Raw genomic sequence first — 26,037 nt, forward strand, 5'->3', positions numbered from 1 at the left:
CAGTGGAAACATCCATACAAAGTTTCCACTTTAGGTTTTTAACATTTGAGTTATTTTAGTTGATGAAAATTCAACTGCTGATGGCCTCATTCTGAGAAGCTTTTAGCTTTAGCTAACCTGTCAGAAAAAGCTGTGACTTACAACTAAGAGTGCTCTGAATGGAGTTTATTGCACATACACAGACCACTCAGCAGGACTTTATACAAGCCCACTTAGAAACAAAAAACAAAAAACAGAAATCTCCTTTAATGCTTATTGTGATGTGTTTCATTCAGTGTTGTGATAATTGGATGACAATGTTGAGAAAACATACAGCAGAAGCATCTCAAGCCAGTGTAATAAATTAACAATTCATTTCTAAATATGTCCACTGCAATCTGTATGCGCTGATTTTGGCTTTCATTTCTGAACTACAGACCAAACTACAGAACATCTCACTGCAGGTTAAAAAAACAGCAACTTTCATGTTATAAATTATTAACTGTGCAATGTGAGAGCAGAAGCAAGAAAACTTGATGTCATTTTTAAAACTACAAATCAAAAACTTAAAAAAAAAAAAATCAGGTGTCATGTGCTCAGTAATAAAAAAAGGTTGTAAGTGAATCAGTTAATTTGCTGTAAAATGTTATCCATCCAACTGATGCTTCTGTAGGCCACTCCGGTTCAGTGCTCTGCAGCAGCTTTAGCTAGGGAGAAAAAAAAAGTCATAGCATCAGTTGATTTTACTGCAGTCATGATTTTACATACACAAGTAAACATGTCTGCATCTGTGGTGCTGATGCAGACTAAAACAATTCATATACAGTCATGGACAAAATTGTTGGTACCCTTCGGTTAATGAAAGAAAATATCACAATGGTCACAGAAATAACTTGAATCTGACAAAAGTAATAATAAATAAAAATTCTATGAAATTTAACCAATGAAAGTCAAACATTGCTTTTCAACCATGTTTCAACAGAATTATTTAAAAAAATAAACTCATGAAACAGGCCTGGACAAAAATGATGGTACCCCTACAAAAGACTGAAAATAATGTGACCAAAGGGACGTGTTAATCCAAGGTGTGTCCACTAATTAGCATTACAGGTGTCTACGATCTTGTAACCAGTCAATGGGCCTATATATAAGCTACAGGTAGTCACTGTGCTGTTTGGTGACATGGTGTGTACCACACTCAATATGGACCAGAGGAAGCAAAGGAAAGAGTTGTCTCAGGAGATTAGAAAGAAAATTATAGACAAGCATGTTAAAGGTAAAGGCTATAAGACCATCTCCAAGCAGTTTGATGTTCCTGTGACTACAGTTGCACATATTATTCAGAAATTTAAGATCCATGGGACTGTAGCCAACCTCCCTGGACGTGGCTGCAGGAGGAAAACTGATGACAAATCAAACAGACGGATAATACGAACGGTAACAAAAGAGCCCAGAAAAACTTTTAAAGAGAATAAAGGTCAACTTCAAGCTCAAGGAACATCAGTGTCAGATCGCACCATCCGTCGTCGTTTGAGCCAAAGTGGACTTAATGGGAGACGACCAAGGAGGAACCATTGTTAAAAACAAATCATAAAAAAGCCAAACTACATGTTGACAAGCCACAAAGCTTCTGGGAGAATGTCCTATGGACAGATGAGACAAAAATGGGACTTTTTGCCAAGGCTCATCAGCTCTATGTTTACAGATGGAAAAATGAAGCATATGAAGAAAAGAACACTGTCCCTACTTTGAAACATGGAGGAGGCTCTGTTATGTTCTGGGGCTGCTTTGCTGCATCTGGCACAGGGTGCCTTGAATCTGTGCAGGTACAATGAAATCTCAAGACTATCAAGGGATTCTAGAGAGAAATGTGCTGGCCAGTGTCAGAAAGCTTGGTCTCAGTCGCAGGTTATGGGTCTTGCAACAGGACAATGACCCAAAACACAGCTAAAATCACCCAAGAATGGCTAAGAACGAAACATTGGACTATTCTAAAGTGGCCTTCTATGAGCCCTGACCTAAATCGTATTGAGCATCTTTGGGAGGAGCTGAAACATGGAAAAGGCTTCCTTCAAACCTGAGACAACTGGAGCAGTTTGCTTATGAGGAGTGGACCAAAATACCTGCTGAGAGGTGCAGAAGTCTCACTGACAGTTACAGGAATTGTTTGATTGCAGTGATTGCCTCAAAAGGTTGTGCAACAAAATATTAAGTTAAGGGTACCATCATTTTTGTCCAGGCCTGTTTCATGAGTTTATTTTTTTTAAATAATTCTGTTGAAACATGGTTGAAAAGCAGTGCCTGATTTTCATTGGTTAAATTTCATAGAATTTTTATTTATTATTACTTTTGTCAGATTCAAGTTATTTCTGTGACCATTGTGATATTTTCTTTCATTAACCGAAGGGTACCAACAATTTTGTCCATGACTGTATGTAAGAATCTTTAATGTGTTTAATTCTCACAAAAACAGAAATGTCCTCTTATTTAAGTGGTTTGGCAAACGTGATGGAACAGACGTAGATTATATTTGGGATGAATATGTTTCTGAAACTGAAAGTACAACAAAAACAAGAAGATGATTTCCCAGCAATACAGCGTTATATTCTTGAGTAACAAAGGAGCCACACAAATCAATAGGTATGTATCTGTGTCTTTTTTCATTTTACACAAGAAAAGACTCACACAACCTGCACCAAAACACCAGAAGGCAAACACACTTACAAAAAGCATATTTTTTTATATCACTCAGCCACTCACTTGGTGCTGGTTTCACAAAGGCTTTTACAGGGACTTGTATCTAACTAACACTAGTTGGACAGCTGTTAGCATCTGTGCAGCCTGTGTAGTTCTTGACCATCTTGAGCAGAATGCAAGTGCAACAGATTCCAGACAACTGAAGACCCAAGCTTTGGTTTTTACTGTATTTAAGATTTCAGGTTCTAGTTACACAGAGGTCAGTATTACGTTTCAGAGGACCAGACATGATGCAGGTGCCAGGTCATAGGAGGTTATTTTAGTTTTTATTTTATTGTTTTTTTTATTTTTTGTTATTATTATTTATAAAAATTGTAGGCCCCTTATGCACTGGATAAGTCAATTAATTGACAATACGATTAAGATAGATAAACAAAAGCCATGTTATCATTAAGTTATTTAGATCCAAATCATCCTAAATATGTTGATGAGTCCTAAAATAAGTCTTTTTATTTTGGTATTATTGTATTAATTACATCAGACTGATTCAGAAGCAAACTTGACATCAGTTAAGTCTTTGTGAAGCCTGCTCCTGATGCTCTTTGACCACCACCAAAAAGTAAAAATAAAAATCAGGACAGTGCACAAATGATTTTTGGACATGATACAAATAATGAATGTTAGTATAATTCAGGAATATCACTTTAATTTTTTTTTTAATAAAAAGGGAAGCTGTGCACTTTCCCTCACAAAAACAACACAATACAAACAGCACTAAGACAAACACACATTAATTACGATAAGTCCTCACAACACAAGAGGAAGGTCAGGGCAGGTGTACCTGAACCAGACATGCTCACCAACTCTCCAGCCATTCAGTCCCTACACACCAGGGACAATGACAGGATCACACAGTGCCATACTCAAACGTCATTTGGAATTTAACATCCACTTCGGTACCAGTGTGGTATGAGAATGATTTGTGAAGTATAGTATTTATTTGGACTATGGACTTATTTCAACTATAAGTAAAAGCTCAAAGTAAAAGAAAGTGCAAGAAAAATAACCTTTTTGTTTGCTTGTAGATTTACTCTGTGTGTGTTTTTGCTCTATTTCTGATTCCAGATTCATGGTTGCTGTTTGAAGTGTTATGGACGGTGCACAAGCTGAGTACACAGCAGCTGGTCTTTACATAGTTATGGCCTTGTTTGACTTTCTCTGACAATAACACTCAGGGTTGTGCAGGTTCTTGCAGAAACATGCTGTGATGACAGATGCTGCATTATGTTACCAAAGTACAATAATGTGAAGGTTTCAGTGTTTATATGTTAGTAACTAACAAACTAACCTGCAACCAGTTTGCTTTTGCGCGAGGCCTCTGAGGCCAGTGCATGGGACACACTCATGATCCTCTCCTGCTGCTGGAGAGCTGAGTCCAGCTCGCTGAAGTCCAGCGCTGCTGATGACTGAATGTTCTGAACACTGAGAAAGAGACACATGCACCCACATCAAATAAACAGAGGATATTTGCCAAGTGCACTTAAACTAAAAAGCAGCTGTGATGGATTTATTAAGTGCAGTTGAAGCAGCACAAACATTCCAATACATACAGTAAAACATATTCATGTTTATTACAATATTGTAGTTTTAATGTATCATCACTAGATGGTTAAACAGTTTTAACTCTAATATAAATGAGCTAAGACAAATACCTTCATCTTTAATGTTTATTTAGCATCAACTAAAAAAAAAAAAAAGCTGAAACAGACACATTTAAACCCATGTTTAGCTATAGCTAAAGGGCTGTGTACCTGGACTTGGCGAGAAGGTTCTTAATACGCTCAGCCCGACGGGAGCGTTCCTCCAGCTCCTCAGGACTAAGAGGTTCCTCAGGGTCAGACTCCACATAGCGCTCTGGGATGGGAACCTTTTTGGGTTTGGACAGCTGCATGTTGGACAGAAAGTAGACCCTATGTTTTTAGGGTTAGCTTACAAATAGATGCTCTGAGGTAAACTTTTACTCTTTCAGTCCCACTCTTCGCTTTCATGTACACCACCAGTCAAAATTTGGAAACATTTTCTAATTAAATCTAATGGGAAAGTGTGTCCAAACTTTTGACTAGTAGTGTACTCTCAGGGAAAGTAGATGAGAACTCTGATGTTCAGCTTTAACCTCATGTCAGAGAAATGGGACTTTGTGTGCAACTGCTCGGCTGTAATTTATTTTTTATGACTGACACACTGATGAGAAGTACTATACCTCTCTGCTGATATCCAGGTCATAGTCGAAAGGTTCCACATCCACCTCTTGGATACGTGTGGCTGTTACCGTTACCCACTCTTCTGACTGTATCCTCCCCCTCTCTTTGACGTCATTCAACCTTTCATAGCTCTGACCTTCTGCTCTAGGTCGCTCCCCACTCCAGTCAAACACCTGGGGAAGGGCAGGAGGCGGGATTACTCAGCTAGTAAAAAGATGCTTGTGTAATTTAAGTTTTTAAGTTTCTGTAGCTATATCATGTGTTGCATTAAGCCATAAGATTCTCTTTTGATGGATCATAGGTTTACTTCAAATGATGCCGGATCAGAATTCTTAATAGCTTTAAGAATAGTTAAATCATCAAAAATTATAATTAATGATAATAATGTAGATGTGAGAAGCTGAAGCCTTTAGAATTTTCATAGCTGAAGTCTTATTAGTTAATTAATCAGTTATCCAAATCATAGAAACATAACCTGAATACATTTCTGTAATTCAAGTGTTGAGAAATGCTTTCAAGAAAATTGTCTCGGAATTTACTGTTTCCAGTCCCCTTCTATTAAAAATATATCTTAACCATAAGACGTTTCTTTCTCTCTCTCTCGCTCTTCTTTTATGCATTAGAAACAAAAAAAGCAAAACAAACAAACCCCCCCCAAAAAAAAACAACCATCAGAGAATTTCTGCTCTGAATCTGCTGAGCACCACTAACAGTCTAAGAAAGACGAGGTGAGAGCCTGTATCTCCTACATAGAAGAAAGGAAAAACCTATTGCGACTACTTGCAGGTGGGACTATAAAGATAATGTGCAAATGAGAACCTGGGGCACCACTTTGCAAAAAGTTGAGTCATGACTCTGACTTGTAAGCTGCCACAGACCTGCCTAGCCACTGAAACTGCTAGCAGCTGCAGCTTCTAACATCGAGCACTAGGCTAGCTGGCAGCTGCTATTAGTTACCTAGTAAATAGGAAACATCTAGCAACTAATCTGGGCTGCCAGCAAGAGGTGCACTTCTAATATTATAGAGAGCAATAGCATATAAAGAGTTAACTAGTTTGATGCTTCTTTTTTATATATATATAAAATCAAACTCTTCTTGAAATTGGTTCTCTGGTTCAGGGAACTATCCATAGCCTAACATTGCAGTCAGAGTAAACAAGTTTTTATATGTAAAAACTTGCCATGGCATACATTAACAAGGTCATTTTTACTAAGCCCTCACTAGTTCACAAACTTTAAACAACAATGTTTTAAAGATCTGTACAGCATGTATCGTGTATAAAGCCAGCACCTGTAGAGTAAGCACTCTTTCTGGACATGTAGCATCACAGCAGTGAGTTATTATGCAGCCAGGGGGAGACAAATTACGTTTGTCTGCAACCATAAATATTTACTGCAATAAATGGTCTGAAAAGTTTATATTTGGAATAATTATTTGTTTGCATTCCTAGAAACTGTAATTAGAAATCATTCTTCTCCCTAATGCACATCAGCCTATTTGCATTTACAAAAACATTCTGACTCGTTTTCTTTATCTAGCTCCTGTGTACGTGTTTGTGTGGTGAGTGGTACTTGTGAGTAATCATCCAACGAGTATCAAAGCCATGCATGCATTCTTCCCCCTCCAGCAGCTTGCAGCAGGGTCTGATCTGTTGGTGTGTTCACATGCTCTGAGAAACACTGCATCCCATGCTGTGTTGCGCTCGAGAGAATCAAATTGATTACAGAAGGATACAAGAAGACAGAAAAACCATGCAAACACACATTCATCAAACCTCCACCAGATTAGGAAGAAAACAGCCAAGAGGAGGTTCAGAAGCAAGAAATTCTTTATTGTTGAGTTTAAATCTCTACATGAGAGAAATAAAAGGGGAAAAGAGTTGCGCATTGCTTCTCAATTACACAGAATTAGGTGGAGATTAGCAGTTCATTTCTCTAAGTTCCCTACAATATTTGTATGCTTGAACTGAGCAACCACCTGTTGCTATTTTTGTGACTAATTCTCTTCTTATCTGATATACTGATACACTGTCCTGTAGAAAGATGAAAGCAATATGGCAGAAAAGCTTTGGGGATAAATAACTGTCAGCAAACAAGGAGTGGACAGCAGCGCCAAGAAGGACAAAATCATTCAAGCGTCTACTGCACGTAGATTGTGGCGAATATTTTTTGACTGGTCTTGCAGGGGGACACCTGATGACAGTTTGGGTAAGTTGAAATAAACAGTTGTCTGTTTTATATTACCGTAATAAATGTCCATTGGTTTTGTACTACTAACCCAATAGAGAAATGTTACTGACAAAGATTAATCGAAAGGAAAAAGTCAGTTATTGCAAGACCTACACAGTCCTTTTTCATGCTTTCCTCTCAGATTCCTTCAGACAGAGTTGCCCACTCCTTGTTCACACTCATTTCTTTATTGCATTTTTAGCTCAGTTCCTTGAACCTGTCCTGCACATCTATTATGCATAAAACGTCACAGCATAGGCCACTTAAAAGTACTCAGACCCGAGTACAGCTTCATAATCCGACTTTAAATGTGGCTATTTGATTTTGAACCACTCTTAAATGATAAAAAATAGCCTTGTAAGTCCACACAACACAAGGCCCTATGAATGAAGGAATTCATTTAAATGGTGTAAATACATTATATGCTGGTGGAGTACAGGAATTAAGAAAATTTGCTGTGGCATTGTTATCATAAAGAGATATAAAGTAGTAGCAGAATATGAGAAATACTCCTGTAACAATAAAAGTTAAAGGATTTATGGGAAATGTAATAAAAAAATATGCAACTCACAGCAGTCTGGTTACTGGTATGTTAGTCTGTAATCATAATACCAATCTGGTTATTACATTTGATGATAACTTCATTAAGAGTCTGAAATTTTGAATACAAGCATGTTAACATTGCTAGCATCCTACTAACTGATTAAAGGGCACAGCTAGCTGAAACCTAGATTTACTCAGATTATTCCTTTTTGGATTAAAAGCAGCGAGGTTCTCACGTCTCCCTGATTAATACCTGCAACTACACAGAAAAGCAGCCTTAAACGTGAATTTGCATCCTTTCCTATACGACTCTGTCAAGTGGGGAAGTGTGTTTAACAAACCATGATAGAGGAAAATGATCTGGGAGGTAAATTTAGGACTAAAGGCAAAAAGATCATTGACAAAAGAAGGCACTTGTATTTTATTTGAAGAAAATAAAGCAGGGAGGTGTGATCATGATTTGTGCCACTAGCATTGCCTCTTTCTTCATTTCATCAACCTGAAAACTTAGTTTGCACTTTTCCCAACATTTCCCCCACTGTTCTATATGCTCTATATATCAAATCTCTACAAAATAGACCTGTACAACTATATACTGAAAATATCACTCAGTAAATAAATAAAAGTGTACAAGTAGATGTACATAAATGGGCTCTTCTCTCTACTTTCTGGTGATTAAAACAGAGAAAGGAAGGCAGAGCGATGCCTTCCACTTCCTCCTCTTCTCAGTGGATTTACATTCAGGATTGTGTCAGTGAGGTCCCACTGGATGGCAGTGGTAATATAGTTATTTTAAACCCCTGAACCTTTAAAAAAATAATAATAATAAAAATTAACAGGGAGCCACTTTGTTCAAGTCCAAATCTAGCCATGTGTTCCCCACAATCCTCCACGGGTCATTTTGTTTTCCACTGTTCTTTAAAGCATTAACCAAGCTAGCTAGCCAGCTTTAGTAAGTGCTGCTATTTAGCCTGTTAGTGCCAGCAGCTACACTCAACAACCACTGGTTACACAAGGCAGAGTGCTAGTATGTTAGCGTTCTCGCTAGGTTATTATGTGGTTGGGGGTTGAAGAGCAGCATAGCAACATTGGTGGTGAAGTTGGTGCTCCCTGTGTCTGCTGCTGCTGCGCGGGGGTGGGGGACAACGTACGGAGGCCAGAGGATCGGAGGAGCTAGAAGGCAGCCTCGAGGAGGAGGAGGAGCGCTGTGTTGTGGCAGTGGAGGTGGAAAGGCCAGTGCAGGAGCGGTCGCCCTGACTGAGATTCCGCTTGCGTTCTCGAACCAGCGCCCTCTGGTGGCGCTTCATTCGCTCCAGCTGCTCTTCTGCCGTCATCCGGCCCCGAGGCTGGCTGCTAGGAAGCTGCAGGGCCTCAGTAGGTGATGACAGACGCTCCAAGGCACTCTTTGGTCTCTCCTGGAGAGGCAATGATGGAGAAAAAGTATGGAAAGAACTGGAACAAGAATGGGTTTGGCATGTAAGGGGGAGGAATGTTTTTATAGCAAATGATAAGGACATACTTTTATGGTTATACTCAGACTGAAGAACACAACCTGGTTCATAACACTGTCTTGATTGGAAACTATATGCATTTGAGCAAGTTAATAAAAAAAAAAACAAACAAAAAAAAAACTTGATTTATAGTACACACCTTAGGTGATCACCAATACCTACACCAATGATTTCAAAAACTCACCTTTGCCGCTGAGCTCCCTGGACCTCTCCTTAGGGTGACGTAGGATGAGATGGAGTTGGACTGGTTCAGTTGAGATGAGGTGCCTGTAAAACATTGTTGGTTTAAACATGAAAACTAACTAAAACACACCTCTTAATAAGCATAATCAAATAAACCAAAAGAAAAGCTTCTGGTAAGAATGGATCCATCATTTACATTTAAAGTGTGATGTGGCTTGGTTGCTACTGATCATACAACTATTTGCTCAAAATACCAGGAAACTGTTTCCAGCCAAATGGGCAGCATATTCTATGTTGTACTCCTTGGATACCTTTGCTTGGATAATACTGATAGTCAGTGTCAGAACCCGCACTGTGGTGGCTGATTCCTGGCAGCTCTGGTTCACTCAGGTATGATCTCAAGTCAGCCTGAAACAGAAATTATAAAGGTTGTTGGACTCTACTTTAGATTCTAAACCTCCAGAGAGAATTAGCATTGATTAATCTGTGTGCAGAAAATTTCCACTGAACAAACACTTCATGATGGAGTAAATCACAGTATACCTTACAGTCTCCATTGGCAACATACTGCCCACTCTCCCTGTCCCTCTTCCTCTCATCTGACTGGCGTTTGAGCCCTCGCACAGACGTGTGGCGAATAACTGAGGCCTCTTTGGGGAGGGGCGGCACCACAGGGGGTATCTCCTCGCAGTCATAGAGTTGAGGCAGTGGCGGCCTGGGTGGGGCGTTGTCCTCTGCCTGTACAGCAAACACACCAACAGGGATTTCTCATTTTATAAGTGCTGCTGCAATGCTGGTGGAGGTTTCTGATGTAAAACTCTATGGCCTGATCAGACAATGGACCTGCAACAGTTCCTGAAACTGAATATAAGCAACATGGCACTCACCCACTTTGGCACCGTGCTGTGAGGCAAAGTGTGGGAGAGGACGTTGGGGATGAAGCTGCGAGGAGGAGGCTGGATCTTTGTGCTGAGAGAAGGCACTGCAGGGTCTGACACTGAAGGCACTAATTTCCTCTCTGATGGGTGTGAGAGGACAGAAAAATCTAAGTTGAGCTTTTAATCATTAATAGATATACAGCAACATATTTAAACTAGTATTTGTTATTAAATCACAGGATCAATGGGCTTCAATAACCAATATCTTCTCACAAATCTTCTTAAATCTGCTCTTCAGTTAAACTTAAGAAGTTTTTTTTAACAACCCCCTGCAGTGGCTAAAGTGGAAAGTGGTACACCCTTGCATCAATTTTTATTTTTCTTGCAAATTACCCCCTGCTTAATGAACTGTAGAGAAAAAAAAAAACAACGCAAACTCTGTCTTTGTTCAAATATGTCGGCACTCAAATGTTTCTAAGAGTACACCTGAGTGTTCGTAGGATTTGTTCTTAGATAAGAACAAATTCTATGAACAAGATATGAAGATTTAATGGATGCCACAACCTTTGTAAAAAGTTTGTAAGTAGGACTTAAGAACAAATTTGCTTGGTAGAATAGTTTGTAAATGAGGCCCAATGATTTTAACAATCCTTTCTGAGTTTTAACCCTTGTCACATGACACTGAATAGTAATTGCTGGTAGTGACTGCCTAGTTGCTGACTTCTTCCCACCTGGGTTCTGAACAGACTCAATGGTGATCTTGTAGTTGGCTTTGCTGGCACTGAGTCCAGCCATTACATCCTCAATCCTCCACAGCTCACGCTTCATCTCAGCCTTCTCTTGCTGTTTGATAAGACATGGACACAAACACATGTAGTTTTTATATTTGACTGGATTTTTATTCTGTTATCTCTAATGCACAAGAAAATAGCCACTTATCAAACTTGCCTGTAAATAATTTAACAAAGAACACCAGTAAGAACTAAAGTGAGGATTTTTTTTGGACAATCCTGAACAAACCTGTCTGGTGAGACAAACTACAAACAGACTTTTTTTTCTATTGACAGATACATGAGTTAAGCTTGTGTTGAACCTGCTCTGTGATGCTGTACCAGGCCTCACCTGAGAGGTGGCGCTGTGATTCATGTGCGCCTGCAGTGCCGTCCTCAACTGTTCAATTGATTTCTCAAGCCCGTTATACTCCTCCCAGGAATGTGCCATTTCCTGTATAACCCAAACACACACACGCACGCATGATGTGTGCTGATACCTGTAATTCTAATATAAAAACATTTTACCCAGCATAGACAAATTTTTATTCTTATATAGCAGATGCTAACACCACCACACAATTCCACACATTGTCCACCCATGAAAAGTAGAAAGCCTACGTCACATGAACACATGCATTCATACAGACATAGATACCGTGGAGAGCCGGGAAATTTGGGCCCTGATTGTCACCAGATCTTCTTGCAGCAGCCTCTGCTGGTAGGCAATCTTGTGGCTGTGAGCTGGCTGCTCCTGGTACTGCTCCATTTGCTGGTGGGACACATCCAGTACTCTCTCCAGCTTGTCCTGAAAGAGCAGGGTGGTCGAGCAGCGTGACGCAAATTTACCTATCTTACATTCTTTTATGTTATTGTTTTGTTTTTTCGTGTGTGTGCGTTTGTGATATTGCACAGGCTGGGAAGACAATATGTCTGTGTAGTGCAAAAAGGAACAAAAAATTTAAAAATCTTGAAATCATAGCAACTAGGATCAGCTTTCTTTAGACAGTATTGTTACATCAATAAGAGTTCAGGAGCCAAAAGGCCTACAAAATACAGCATGTTCCTACAGTTCATCCACATCTGGCCTTTTCTTTAATAAATCCTGTAATCAGATTTTGAGGACTAATTCACAATTTAAATTAAATTTAAATTATGAATGATCTAAAAACATTTTTTTAAACAACTGTTTCAAAACTCTGCAGTTGCTTAACTGACAAGAGAAAAGTAAATATCCTGAAGTGTAGCATGATTTTTCTTCTCATTTTCAAACATTTCTCCCTATAAAATGATCAAACTAACTGAGATTAGACAGCAGAAGAGAGTTTGCACCTTGTCATCCTTCAGGGAGCTGATTCTTGCCTCCAGATCCTTCAGGATCTTGTCCTGCTCGCATAACCGACTCAACGTCACCTGCAGAGGGAGACACAGACTTGAAACGTAGTCCTGAACAAACCGTATGCTCTCTCAGATGAAACACCTTTAAATTGCTATTAAAAATGTGCATTTGTGCATTGACCTTTAATAATTAAAGTCACCCATGTAGGCTACTTAATTACAACTTCACCTTGTATCTATGGCTGCAGCAACCATGTACAGGGATGTGAATCAGTGTGTGCACAAAGATCCATAAGTGTTCTTTTTTTATATGATTCAGTGTATGCAGGTTTTGAACACCTCACCTCAACAGTCCTATAGCTCCCCTGTTTTCTATGGGTGAATCCATTTTACAAAGTGGGTACAACCCACCTGACACTTTCAATTACAGTATCAGAGCCACTCAGAGCTTTATAATTAATCCATGATTAAACTTTGCAAACTTGAAGGCAAAGGTGACATCACTTATCTTTCCTGTGGTAAAACAAAACATGTAATAATATTAGCTAAAACATTTTGATCCGAATGAGCTACCTATTCATGCAAATGTTTACTCGAAACATTATGTAATTAATTCGACCAAACAAGTTATTAATCAGCATAGTCTCCATGGTGATGCCGTTGGATCTAATTGAATATTCATAGCAGAGAATGTGCTCATTAATAGTTAAAGCAGTTACGTATGAAGCAAACACAGAGAAATACTTTCATAGCAGAGAAAAAAAGACAGAAAAGCTGCAGGGATTTGTTTGGATCATCCAAGTGAAAGAGTAATGGCATCAACACATTAACACTCTCTGAATGCCTTTGTTACCTCAAAGCTAGGATTATAAGATTACAACATTTTCCCACACTTTCTTACAATCCAAATATATATATAATATATATATATATATATATTTTTCCTTCAGTTCCCTCAACTTTTTGTTTAACCAAATTGAAGAATACAGGAAGAAGCTAGAAGCTTTGAAGCGGAACAAGACAGTGAATCTATTCCCCTATTTTTAGCCCTCATAAATCAAACATATATTAGGTTCAGTATTTTCTTTTTCATCTGAGTGTGGCATAAATTGACATAAAAAATCACTTAAACAAAAAAACAATTAATTGACGTGTTAAAAGTGGAATAAGTTTGTACTTTATGCAGCTATTTCACAAGTAGTTACTAATCTTATACTTACATCCACATCACTTTCTGCAACCTTGACAGGTTTCCCTGACTCCTTCAGTGTCTGACTTCCTGCTACCTGGAAATTTCAATGTAAACATTTCCAGATGTTAATTGTGTGCTAAAACAGAATTGCCTGACTCTATGGTGCATTAGTGCTGAAATAAAGGAACTATGAAACACAAGACTAGCTGTCAACTATTACAAGGCAAAGGCAGATTATCTGGGACACATTCTCTTGCCCTCATGAACATGACAATATGAGTGACCTCTGGCACACAAAATCAGCTCTAGCCATGAACAACACAGTGGCTATGGAGACTTTGAAGCCCTGCACGAAATGACTTGCCCATCAAACTTCTACACACAGCGTCATCTAAATACAGCAACTTTAAAAAAGTAGCTGTATCTTTTTCTGAAGAGGACAATATTTTTTAGGGAACACACCCTTGACTGCTTGAGAATAGATGTTCATTTTTAGTTATTCAGTTTGGTTCCACATGCTGGTTTAAGTAAATGAAATTACAGCACCTGCAGTTTTGAACACGAGATAAACAACAAAATTAACTGACAACAGTTTTTTTCAAGACTTGGAGGTGATAAGTTTAGTAGTACATGAGCCTCTTTAGTGGATTATTGTCGAGGAGGTGCAGCGTTTCAGAGACGATGGTAGAAGCAGCTGGCTTTTCAACCACCGGGCCACAGCCACAGCCACAGCCACAACACATGCACTGCCGAGCCATCCCATGCCCAGAATTCAACAGCGCTGTCAACATCACCACATGTTGGAAGAGGGGTGTAAACTATGGCGCAAATCACATTTTCAGAAAAGTTGGGAAGTTTTCTAAAATGCAACAGAACATTAATCTGTAATTAGCTTAAACAGAAAGAAAAACAAAGGAAATTTTAGTGTCTTCATTGACCAACTTCATTGTATTTACATTTCAGCAAATCTGGAATTTCAATGCCAGCAACACACACACAAAAAAACTCTTGTCTACCATACAAGGCAAATAAATATAAAACAGTTTCAATAATATTCATGTTTTATTGTTCTGGTAGATTTATCCAGCAGATTAGTTGGTGGCAGGTGAGGGTGTCAGGATTGGGTATAACAGGGGCATCCAATGGAGGGCTTAGTGGTTCCACTTCCATTTTTATACTCTTGCCCTTATACCAAACACTAATAAGTAAAAACTGCTCACAATGCCAAATTTCAAAGAACTTGTTTTTTTTTCGCCTTTTCAAGGTCGGGTTCAGAATCGACTGTTGGGCACATGTGACCTTTATTACTAGAAAGGCCACAATTCAATAACTACTAAAACAGCCACCATAGGTCATTTTGATCGCTACATTTAAACTTCAATTAATTCCCTTTATAGGTATACAGCTCTAATAATAATAATTGTAATCACTTTAAAAAAAATTATAAAGCAACAACTGGAGCCTTGTTTGCCACAGAAACAAACAAAATCTGAACTTCAATTTGTGCAGCCTGAATATTTGTAAAAAAAATGGAATGGGGGTGAATAATCCTAAAGTCATAGAGCACAAAGACGACAGACCCCCCAGTTTAGGAACCACTGGGCTACGAAGGCAAGAATATTTATACTGTCATGAGAATCTACACTGTTTACATTAAGCCTAAAACAACTATTTAGAAGTCACAGCCAGCACAGATCTTGTCTCTTCTCCTGCTGCAGCACCGACGCAAGGCTTTGCCTCACATGATGTCGGTTATTTCCCAGCTTCTCCGTACCTGGTAAAGCCTCCTTTTAGTAGTCGGCTTCTCATTTGGATTGTGCTGCAGTCCACATTGTTCTGTCTGCTTTGCTGGCTGTTTTTCTCCAGTTCATCTGTTGGCTACTGTAGAAACCCCTTTGAGCTGTTTGGGTTTCAGTGGACTTATGAAGATGATATGGACATTTATTGCTACAAAGTTCCATAACATGGAATATTATGTTGTAAAATACAGCACCAAGCCATTTCTACATACCACCTTTTACAAAATACTTATGCTTTATCTGATCCAGAACATCGGGAAACTATAAAAAGAGAACAATGACCACCTGTGGCAGAAACAGGTGGAAATGATCATAGATAGATGTTCATATGGTTCTTTACATATTAAATATTAAAACTACTTTTAGTGAAAATTCAGGTAGTTTCAGGAAAAGTGAGGGACCAGCGAGGCTTTACGATTTTCTTTTGACAGTTATTTAATGCAAATTTCAAAATGGCCAAAATGACCACCTTGGCTGTCCTAGTGTTAACCTCTTAAGGCCCATTTATGCTTCTTTATGTATGTAATCGGTACTTCTACTTCAGGCGTTGTCATACGACCTTCATACCTTCATGCGTCTTTTACGTTGCCATGGTTATGAAGGCAATTCATTCACTAGTTGGCAGTGCTGAGTTCAGAGTTCACTCCGGCGTACTGATGTCAGTTTCGGACACCAGTTGGTGGCGGTAATGCACCGCTATAAAGTTGTTTGCAACTGCACAACACCCTCACTCAGCCTTTCTTCAAAAGCTCTCGCCATCTTTACAGTTGTCCTCATCGTCTTCTTCTTCTCCCTCCTGTTCCTCTTCTTCCTCTATGGTTTTTACGGTATGTCAGCGATACAGTTCAGCAATGCCCCTGTGGTTCCGGTGGTATTCCTCTGTTTGCAGCATCAAGCGACAGATCCGCAAGGCCCATGAAAATGCACTAATTATGCAGGAGACAGACAAAAGTGCGAATCTGTCCTCTGCATCGAGCATAAATGGGCCTTTAGGTGGCGGCACATGAGTAACAATAATGTTTAGAGGGGAAAAGTAGTTTTTTAGACACATCGCAATGTGGACATGGAGAATTTGGAATTGATTTACAAATGTTAAAAAATAGTTAATAGCACAATGTTGGAGAACGTAAAAAGCAGACCTTGAAATTGCTAAAGTGCAGTACCGAGAGAGTATGTGGAATGCACATATCACACCGGTACTCATTGCATTAGAAGCTGGCATGTGGACGTACTTTGGCTTCTATGGGTGGCTTCGTTTGCTCTGACAGTCCAGTATGGCTGGACAGGTGTGAATGCACAAACAAACTGATGCAGATCAAAGAAGCACACTCTGGTCTACCTACAGAAGTAGCTCTCGGTTCACTTCTAGTGAGCCAAATGCAGGAACTGGACTACAAAGCAGAGGGCATTGTGGGTTCAACGCAGGGCATTTTTGGTAAACACAACTATGGGGCACTGGCCGGCAGGATTTGAAGCAGCTCCATGTTTTACTCTTAGACTGTGGAAACAGAAGTTATCCTGCATTAACCAATAGACAAGCGAGTTTTTTTCTTCATTGTTTGTCACAACAAATATAAGAAACCATGACACATGCTTCCATTAGGGTAGTAGTAGAAGTCAAGTAGTCACACAGGCAAACAGATGAATGAACAATCGTTTTATAATCGCATCATGGCTGTTTGAATCATAATCAAACCGTGATGTGCCTAAAGATTCCCACCTCTATCAAATATCACCACTTGGTCTCAGAAGTTTATTTAAGTACCATTTTCAGTTAATGTCAGCAGCTATAGATTAACACTGTGCAGAAATTCTGCCAAGTTCTTTTGGCACAAGCTTATGTCAGATGCACAGAGAGAAAGTGGACATGTGCTCTGAGATCAGAAGAGTACAAATTTAGCAACTTTTGGGAAAAAATAAAAAACTGACATCTGGCTCCATGTGTTAGATCAAAAGACCATCCAGACTGTTATCAGAGAAAGGTGTAAAAGGCAACGTCTGTCATGGCCAGGGGCTGCATCAGTGCCCATGGTATCACTGCTGTAGAGGATTATATTGGGATGTAGAGAGCATCAAGAAAAAAAGTCTTCCTTCAGGCCTGTAGTTGTTTTATCAGGACAATGCCAACTTCATTTAGCATGACTCAGACACCGAGTGTGTGCTTGATTGGCCTGCCTGTAAACCAGATCTGTCTCCTATTGCGAATTTACAGAGCATCATGAAGACGAGAATCAGACAACACCACTCACAGACAGCTGAGCAGCTGACATCTTGTATTCACTAAGTATGGACACAGATTCTTCTAAAAAACTCAAAAAATTATTATTATCAGTTCCAAAATTAGTAAAAATATGTAAACCTCTCTTAAATCTTTCTGAGTATTTTGCTGGCATCAAAATATTTATGTTTTCTAAATACAATAAGTTTGATCAGCAAAGAGACTGAAAACCTTTTCTTTTCTGGGATTTGTATTTGTTAAATAAAGGTTCAAATGAAATAAATTACAGATTTAAGTTTTTGTTGCTTCTTAGAGAGCTGGAGCCATGTGATGATGAGACATCTGATGACGTTCAAGCCAAGTGCTGAAAGCGATGGGATGGTCTTCTCAAAACAAAAACAAAGACGTTCTAAAGACATGAAGTCACACTCTTACGCACACAGACTATGAGCGTGCGTCCCAACTCTGACCACTGTACGAACATGCACAAGCTGAAATTCAAACATGGACACACTACGATTCATACCTTTTAATTCAACACATTTACTGGCTACAGACACACATACGTACGCATGTACACAAAGAGCTTACGTTCATTACAGGCCTGAGAGGCCCAGCAGTGCAGTGCAGTAGTAAACTGTGAACTGCGAGGATCAGGGGCTCTAGAGCTCTGATCTGGGAGTGAAAAAAAAAGAAAAAAAAACAAACCACAGAGACAGAGCCGCAGTCATATAATGGCGGCTACTTTTGTGAGATGCTTCTAAAACCACTCAAGAGTTAGAAGATCACTGCAAGTATATGGGGATGTTCAAAATCCCACACGGGTGCCTGAACATCTCCAGTTAGCTACAATGTTTGTAGCTGTCCTGGTTTGGCTGTTTAATGTTGGCCAGGTTAATAGAAGAGGTTGTGAGTAAGGAATACCAAGTGTGTTAAATTACGCAAGTCATGTTTCAAATCAAGAACCGTAAAGCAGAAGCAGAATAGACAAAAATAACCTTTAGGTCCAGATACTCCAAGTCCTTTTTCAGCTGCATGTAGGTGTCATCAGCCTGGAAAATGATAAAAATGTGAGAATGAATTACTGATGTGTACAAACAGGAATCAAACAATTAAAAATCTGAACCATCTTCATCTTCATGAGCACTGAGTAAGACATGAGGAATGGTGTTATGTCTCTGCATTGACATGCATCATGACAAACTTACACATACACTTATAAAGTCATTCATTTATTTAATCTTTGGATAAGTTAACCACTCCTACCGCCACAGATAAAAGACCAGCACAAACAAGACCTATTAAAATGCAGCAGATTCAGAAACATCACTGAATTTAGCTTTTAATTCATCTCACTCCACTCCACAAAAACAAACTTGAACACGGCCAGGAATGAGAGTCACGCATCAGAGGACCAGACGGGACAACACATCCACAGTGTGCCAGTTAGCTAAAGCATGGGATGGCTTTGTGGACGTCGAAAAGATAGAAAGCACAACATGCTATGGAGAGGATCAGTAGAAGCACAGTATGGAGACTGATCAGCCAAATAGGGCACATGGTTGGGAGGCGGATGGTTCTCGGGAGCCAGGCAAGCACTCATTGGAAGATGTTGCCACTAATATCCTAACACCAGGCTCCTGGTGCTACTGCTGTTTTTTTTTAGGCTGTATTTTCTGTTGGGAACTATATCATACGGGATGAAGTGGAGGTCTACCGGGGCCAGTGCAGCTACAGAAACCATCACAAAAAACTGAACTGAAAAGACAAACACTGGTATTGCTTTTTGTCTCTTTTACAGTTTCTTTTTTTGCTTTCCAGTTTTGTTGGGTCGTAAGTGGTTTCATTTGTGGATGGCAGGCCAGAAGAGAGACGCACTCTCCACATTATGCAAATTACATGCAGATTATTTGAAACTAGTGCTCTGAATCAGAATCAGAAATACTTTAATCAGAGAAAAACTGCTGCATCACGGTGCTCCTTAAACCAGTTAAATACAATGTAAAATTAATAGAAAAAAAAAATAGAAAATTAAAGTTTAAAGGACAAAAAGGTGATAAGTTAAGTAAAAATACAAACGATACAATAAAAAATATTAACAATTAGATTAAGCAAACCAAGTTTCATTCAATGTGCTTTACATAATACATAGAACATAAAGAATAATACAAAGTGAATCAAATAAAATCATTTAAGACATAATTAAAAGGGTGTGCATAAATCATAATCAAATCTAATAAAATAAAATTAAAATTATTAAAATAAAGCTACAGTTTAGGTCAGTTAACAGGAAATCTTTTTAGAACTGGATTTAAAAGTGTCTAATCTTGGTAAAAAGTTTAATCTCCTAAAAACTGCATCTCTGTGTCTAGTCTGGACTCTGGTCTGGACCAGCTGACCAGAGTAGCGTTCTTCCACTAGCTCCACACCCACAACATGTCTGGCTTTAGTGTCAGTCCCTTTCACTCTGCTAGCCCAGCACACAATGACATAAGGAATGGTACTGGCCACCACAGACTATAAAATACCCTGAACATTGTCTGGCTGATGTTGAAGGACCTCAGCCTCTTCAGAAAATAAGGGCTCTAGCCCTTCCTGTAGATGGCAACTTTGTTTTTAAACAACATATAGTTAAAGGGAAACTCTAAAACAACAATAAGGTCAATGTAAAAGAACATGGTTGGAATTTGATTAGCTTCTTTTTTTTTAAATTTATTCATTTAATGTGCTATTAGTGTGTGTGTTTTGTGTTTCAGTGCAACTATGCCAATACATTCCCCCCCTTTTCTTTAGTACATGTTTTTCAATACCAATGTTTTTTTTATTTCAATTGAGTTTTTCTTTTCTTTATTTATTTTTTTTCCAATGCCAAGTAATATTTTGAGCACTATTATTTTCCCACCTATTTTTCCAACCTCACCCAGAGGGATCAGGTTGAGCTTCAAAGTTTATCAGCATATCTAAACCATATGTTATGAAACATTTGTTCTGTATTTAATATAATAAGTATTTTTATGTGATTAAAGGATCTTGGAGAAAGTGTTGTGTTTGAAAACTGACAGACATTACATAAAATGCATTACTCGATTATAACGTTGACATTTTATGGGGTTGTGGTGATCAATAATGTTTAAACTATCAGGTGTTTCAACTTTTTCTTCGAAGTCTTGTTATGTTCTAGTAATCCCTGGGCACATTTTTAATTAGAAATGAGCTGACCTGACAGTTTCAATAGGAACTGCTCATTCACTAAAAACAAACTGCAGGAAATTTGATATAAATTCAGAAATTGCTTTCTCAATATGGTATTAATGTGATGCAGCCCTGCACAATATATAGTGGCAACCTCTACCATAAAATGAGGGGCAGACAGGCAGGCGTGCCCCCACCTGGGTGTTGCGAGGGTCAAGTGAAGCTGAGAGACCCAGGTGTCCGAGGTGGGACACAGGAGAGGGGCCAGCGCTGAGGAGGGGACTGGTGCTAGAGGTGGTATCGGTGAAGAGGTGGTTTTGGTAGTAGGACTCTTTGGGACCATTGAGCCGCTGGAGTTGGGCTAACGTTTGCTGCCGTGTGGAGGCCATCTTGGCCTGATGGCGGCGCAGCTGAATGAGGAGCAGAGTGAGCTCCTCAGGCTGTCACAAGCACCACAAGATATTGAGTCAGGCAGATCATGCTCAGTAAAAACTCGCCATTTTTCAAGAATTAACCATGCTTTCACAGCATTTGTAGCCAAGTTGCTCTGCAACTGATGGCTAATCTGGAGAAGCAAAAAAATGCTAAACTTAGGATCAATGTTGTTTAGAAGAAATGCAGGTTCACAGAAACTGCACTTCAGGCAAGTTTCCCCTCTTAGACATCTCCAGAAAAATCAACAACCAGCTGTTTGGTCAGAACAGAAAACATATCCACAAGTGGTCCTTTACCTCTTGTGATGCTCATAAATTAACACAACTGAACTACTTCTAAAATGAAAGTTTCCTGAAATGTCAAATTTCCTGCTGTTATATAACATCAGTGTTACTATATTCACTTATAAAACATACCGTTTTGCCATGAAGGCTGGGTGCACTAACTGTGTGTGTCATGTATCCAGATGGAGGCATTGAGCGTCTCTCAATTGTAGTAGCCTATATTAAAAAACACAAACACATTTAAAGTAATTACTTGCAGAATTAATACACAAATATTATAGTAGATCTGATATGGGTATATAGTTACTGCAGACTCAATGCGGTCTTACTATGAACAGATCTGTTACAGCATAACAACAAGGTCCAAATAACCAAAGGCTACACACGCTCCTCAAGAAGACAATGTAAAATGCATGACCTTCATAGCAAAATACTGTCTTGTTTGTTATCTTTGGGCAAACTGAATAACTGTATGTGTGGGAGAATCAGAGCACATTTGCATAATGTTTCACTCAATATTAAAAGTAGTGCATTAATATACAAAAGGTCATCTGCTGATTTTCATCGTTTTACATAAATGTGACAAATGTGTTTCCACATAATGTATATGAAGATCATTTATTATTATTCTATAGGAATAATGGAATTAATATAAAATGCATTTTAGTTGTATTTTTACTGCCTTAAAGTTAAATCTGCCAAGTCACTGCAGCAGAGTTATAACAAACATCATATGCTGTCAAAATAACTGCCATCTTATATTGTTCTGGATAAGAAATTAAAAAAAAAACTCTCAGGTTTTTGGAAGAACCTTAAAGCAAACAAGATGAACTATACACAATTTATGCAACAACATATTGCATTTATTTTTATATTGCATAGCTATGCTGATGATACATACCTTTATATCACCATGTCTCCTGGTGACACTCGCCTTATATTATTATATTTTAGATATTAAGACATTGATTGCAGAAAACTTCCTTCAGCTCAACCAAGACAAAACAAGTTTTAGTCAGCAGTCAGGAAGCGCACATAGAGGAACTGTTTATAAAACATCACTTCTGAAGACATAAGACACAAGAACCTCAGTTACTTTTTATTCTAATCTTAATTTTATATCTCACATTAAAAACACAAAAAATATGTTCTTTTATTCAAAAAAAAGATTATAAATCCATTACAGCTTTTTAGAAAATTCAGCTGCTTGTCTATTGACAAAGACCAGAAAGTAAGCTCTTGTTACTCCAGTTTTAAAATCTCTGCAATGGCTTTCTGCTTGCTACCGAATTGATCTTAAAATACTTTCATTAGTTTTTGAAGCTCTTAAAAGTTTTAGTCCTAATTATTTATTTAACTTGTGACTCTCCCTGGGCCCTCATGTCATCAGGGGCTGGTCTCTTGTTCTAATGTGGCATCTTTTAGCTTTGATGGTCCTCGCCTGTGGAACAGCCTTAAGGAAGACCTGAGGGTGGCTCGGAGTGTTGATGTTTTTAGGAGAAAGCTAAGGACATACTTTTTTAGTAAAGCCATTAATTGGATATTTTTCTACACTGAAATTGCTAAAATTTGTGTGACTCGTGGGATTATGGTCTGGGGGACTTGATAGGTATGGATGGGGGGTTTGTTCATTACATTTTTAATGGCTGGTGTATGAGTTGCATATGCATGTATAGTGCTCTATAAATAAAGTTTGGCTGGCTAGCTGATTGATTGATCGATTGAAAGAAAGACATACTCTATATGGTGTGGAACTTGTGGGCATGTTTTTCAGTAGCTCTGATTTTATTGTGTCTTTATGTGGTTTAAGATCTGTTAAGCTTTTTTTCTTTTTGAACTCTAATTTTAAAAACATTTATGCAAGCTTGTTTGGAGCTGTGAATGCTTAAGGGATTACGGGTAATTGTGGCAATTTTAAATATCTGTTTGGATGAGTAAATATGCAAATAAGAACTGATGCTCAAAATAATACCGTAGCTGATGATTTCAAGGGGTGATGATGGAATGTTTAAATTTAATAAAATTATTTTTATTTAACTTTTTATTCATTTTTTTAATTATTTATTTAAAATTTCTACTGCAGCAACATTATTTCCCTTTATAGGTTAATACAGTTTTGCATTAAAATTCACTAAAGGCTCTAAAAATGCATAGCAGCTACATCAAAAGTATACATATTATTTTAAAACATACACATTACTACCAAACTGTATTGCCATTCTTGTATTAGTACCATTTGTTTGAGTATGGTTTGTCATGAATTTGTAGCACTTATAGTCATTTTTATAATGATGTAACAAATATGCCAGTTGTGTAGAATTTTAGCCTCATTCCCAAGATTAAGATATGCCATGATACAGTTAAACTTTATCATTTTACAGTAAAAACAACAGAAAAGTAAACAATCTCTTTGTCTAGTTAAAGCTGTAATTTCACAGTTTTGTCATCTTCAAATTAATACAAAAACATGAAACTGAAACAACCTGGACCTGCTGTGATGGACAACAAAGTCAGTAATAGCACAAAAATGAGTGTTTTTCTGGTTCTGTCAGACATTGTTTTACCTTTATCATCTGAGATTTGGTCCTGCGAGGAGAAACAGTGAAAGGGATGTCTAACACTGAAATATCACCCGCAGGCCTGACTGTCACCCGTTCGGCAGGCGTGTGCGGCCGCCGTGTGGGTGACAGGGTTCGGCTGAAGCCGGGTGGAGGCCCCGGTGGAGGGATGTCTGTGGATGAAGGTGGCACTGACACACAACGAGGGGGTCCCTCTGACCTGGGTGCTGAGGAAGACGGAGGCACAGTCGATGGAGGGCGGGGACCAAATGGATACTCTGGGGCCGGAGTATAAAGCGGGGCTGTGGGGCTGCCGTGACGGAACTGGTGGCGCTGCTGCCATTCGTACAGCTGCCAAACAGTTTTGGACCCTGGGCCTCCCTGATCTGGGGTGAGTCGGAAGTGACTCAGGCGGTCCTGGGCGTATTTGTACTCGCCAAGTCGGCCAGGTGGGGGGCTCTGTCGTGGAGTTTTTGGCAGGGTCTGATAGGAGTCCACAGATGTGTACTTATGCTGGGTTGGTGGCGTGCGACGGGGAAGGGTGTTCTCTCTGGATGGGGGACTGTTGAGCAAGAAAAGCTGGAAATTAATTTTGTCCCAAACACAAGATGTATAAATTTTAGATTTTAGGTATTTTTTATGATCCTGTTTGAAGTTAAACCAGCAGTCTTTGGGTTTCTTTTTTAGACTAGACAAACTATAAATGTAACATGCACCTATTACTAATTACCTCACAGTTACATACCCAACGTGTACAAATTTTCTTCATGTAAAGCTTCTAAGAAGTTAGAAGATCAGATTCTTCATCTCACCAACTACTCTTTTATTTATTTTCTGCCTGTGATGCACAGTTGCTAATGTACTTATTTGTTTGGATAGGAAATAGAGGCCTACTTCCATTTAAAATGAATCCATTTCTGTGTAATAAACAGCAACATACCCTCTGTGATCAGACTTCTGAACTTTGACCCACTGCTCCACCTGCTCCAGAGTGCTTCTCCTCTGCACCTGCTTGAATGTGTCAGTTGCTGGTGGCTCCGGGGCCCTTTGGTACGTCCCCGCTGCAATGCCGTTGGGCTCCAGAATGGGACTGGGTGTGGAGACGAGGCCATTCCTCGTGCAAAAGCTGGAGGGCAAAGTCGAGGCGGCTCTTGACGGAGCCCGGGATGGCACCCTGGACACGGGTGCTGAAGCCGACACATGGTCTGACTGTGGTATGGTGGTGGCTGCAGGGTTGGATGGAAGTGAAGTGTGCGTGTCCATTTCCAGACTGGTGCTTCCTATGGGGTGTTCTGGCATGATGTTACCAGGAGAACCTTTGTGAAAGCTGCAGCGCTCCTCTATGTCTCGGTGTATGGGCTCCAGAAGAACCTCATGGATGATGGGCCTTGTGGTCTCATTGTCTAAGGTCTTGGTCTTGGTCTTGTGGTGGTTAACGTAGTTTGTCTGGGGAACAGCCTGCTGCAACAACTTGTCTAACTTGTCAGCCGGTCTGTAAAAAAACAATTTAATGACAATTAAAATGGCTGGTTTGCAACGTGCTTTCCAAATATTTTAAGATTTTTTGATCCTCAAATTTCTCAAAGAATTTCAATGCCTTTTACTTGAAAAGAACAATTTTGCTTTAATTTGATGGTTATAGTCATTGTTCTGTTAACATGAACTAAATTAAACTCGATAATGACTGTTGTACAGTGAAACTTTTAGCCTCATCTCTAACTTTGAAGACAAGGCCAAACACACCACAAAGGCTATTATAAATCAGAGAAAATAACAGGAAAGCCTGGATACCGCAACTTGATTACAACAACTCATTAATGAAATCTCAAGTGACATGAAGCTCTCAGCCTTGAAAAACAGTCTTTTACTTGACATTAAATTAACCACAAAAACAAGTTTACTTTTTCAGCTTGAATATGAAAGCCTCCGGTAATCGCTTTCTTCTAAATAGCAGCTAGTGTCTAAACATA

General features: G+C 39.0%; 1 protein-coding gene across 10 annotated transcripts in view; it reads right to left on the minus strand.

Annotated features, from left to right (window-relative positions):
• Nucleotides 1–244: 244 nt before the first annotated feature.
• Nucleotides 245–26,037, minus strand: part of LOC121648203 (pleckstrin homology domain-containing family A member 7-like) — a 138,066-nt gene continuing 112,273 nt past the window's right edge. For 4 of the 10 annotated variants that reach the window (XM_041998197.1, XM_041998195.1, XM_041998198.1 and 1 more), the window contains 21 exons: nt 25,008–25,559; nt 24,074–24,629; nt 21,642–21,725; nt 20,988–21,230; nt 18,597–18,650; nt 18,190–18,273; nt 13,610–13,675; nt 12,384–12,464; nt 11,710–11,859; nt 11,404–11,505; nt 11,013–11,124; nt 10,291–10,421; nt 9,947–10,141; nt 9,715–9,811; nt 9,405–9,487; nt 8,861–9,124; nt 4,937–5,110; nt 4,488–4,621; nt 4,025–4,158; nt 3,518–3,558; nt 245–686 (listed from right to left, as the gene is read on the minus strand). In XM_041998197.1, coding sequence (XP_041854131.1) covers nt 3,533–3,558; nt 4,025–4,158; nt 4,488–4,621; nt 4,937–5,110; nt 8,861–9,124; nt 9,405–9,487; nt 9,715–9,811; nt 9,947–10,141; nt 10,291–10,421; nt 11,013–11,124; nt 11,404–11,505; nt 11,710–11,859; nt 12,384–12,464; nt 13,610–13,675; nt 18,190–18,273; nt 18,597–18,650; nt 20,988–21,230; nt 21,642–21,725; nt 24,074–24,629; nt 25,008–25,559 — 3,322 coding nt within the window. In that variant the 3' untranslated portion in view covers nt 245–686; nt 3,518–3,532. The remainder of the gene's footprint in view (nt 687–3,517; nt 3,559–4,024; nt 4,159–4,487; nt 4,622–4,936; nt 5,111–8,860; nt 9,125–9,404; nt 9,488–9,714; nt 9,812–9,946; nt 10,142–10,290; nt 10,422–11,012; nt 11,125–11,403; nt 11,506–11,709; nt 11,860–12,383; nt 12,465–13,609; nt 13,676–18,189; nt 18,274–18,596; nt 18,651–20,987; nt 21,231–21,641; nt 21,726–24,073; nt 24,630–25,007; nt 25,560–26,037) is intronic. The other 6 variants (XM_041998204.1, XM_041998202.1, XM_041998201.1 and 3 more) reach the window with 5 other exon arrangements.

Source organism: Melanotaenia boesemani, chromosome 10, assembly GCF_017639745.1.
Source record: "Melanotaenia boesemani isolate fMelBoe1 chromosome 10, fMelBoe1.pri, whole genome shotgun sequence".
NCBI lineage: Eukaryota > Metazoa > Chordata > Actinopteri > Atheriniformes > Melanotaeniidae > Melanotaenia > Melanotaenia boesemani.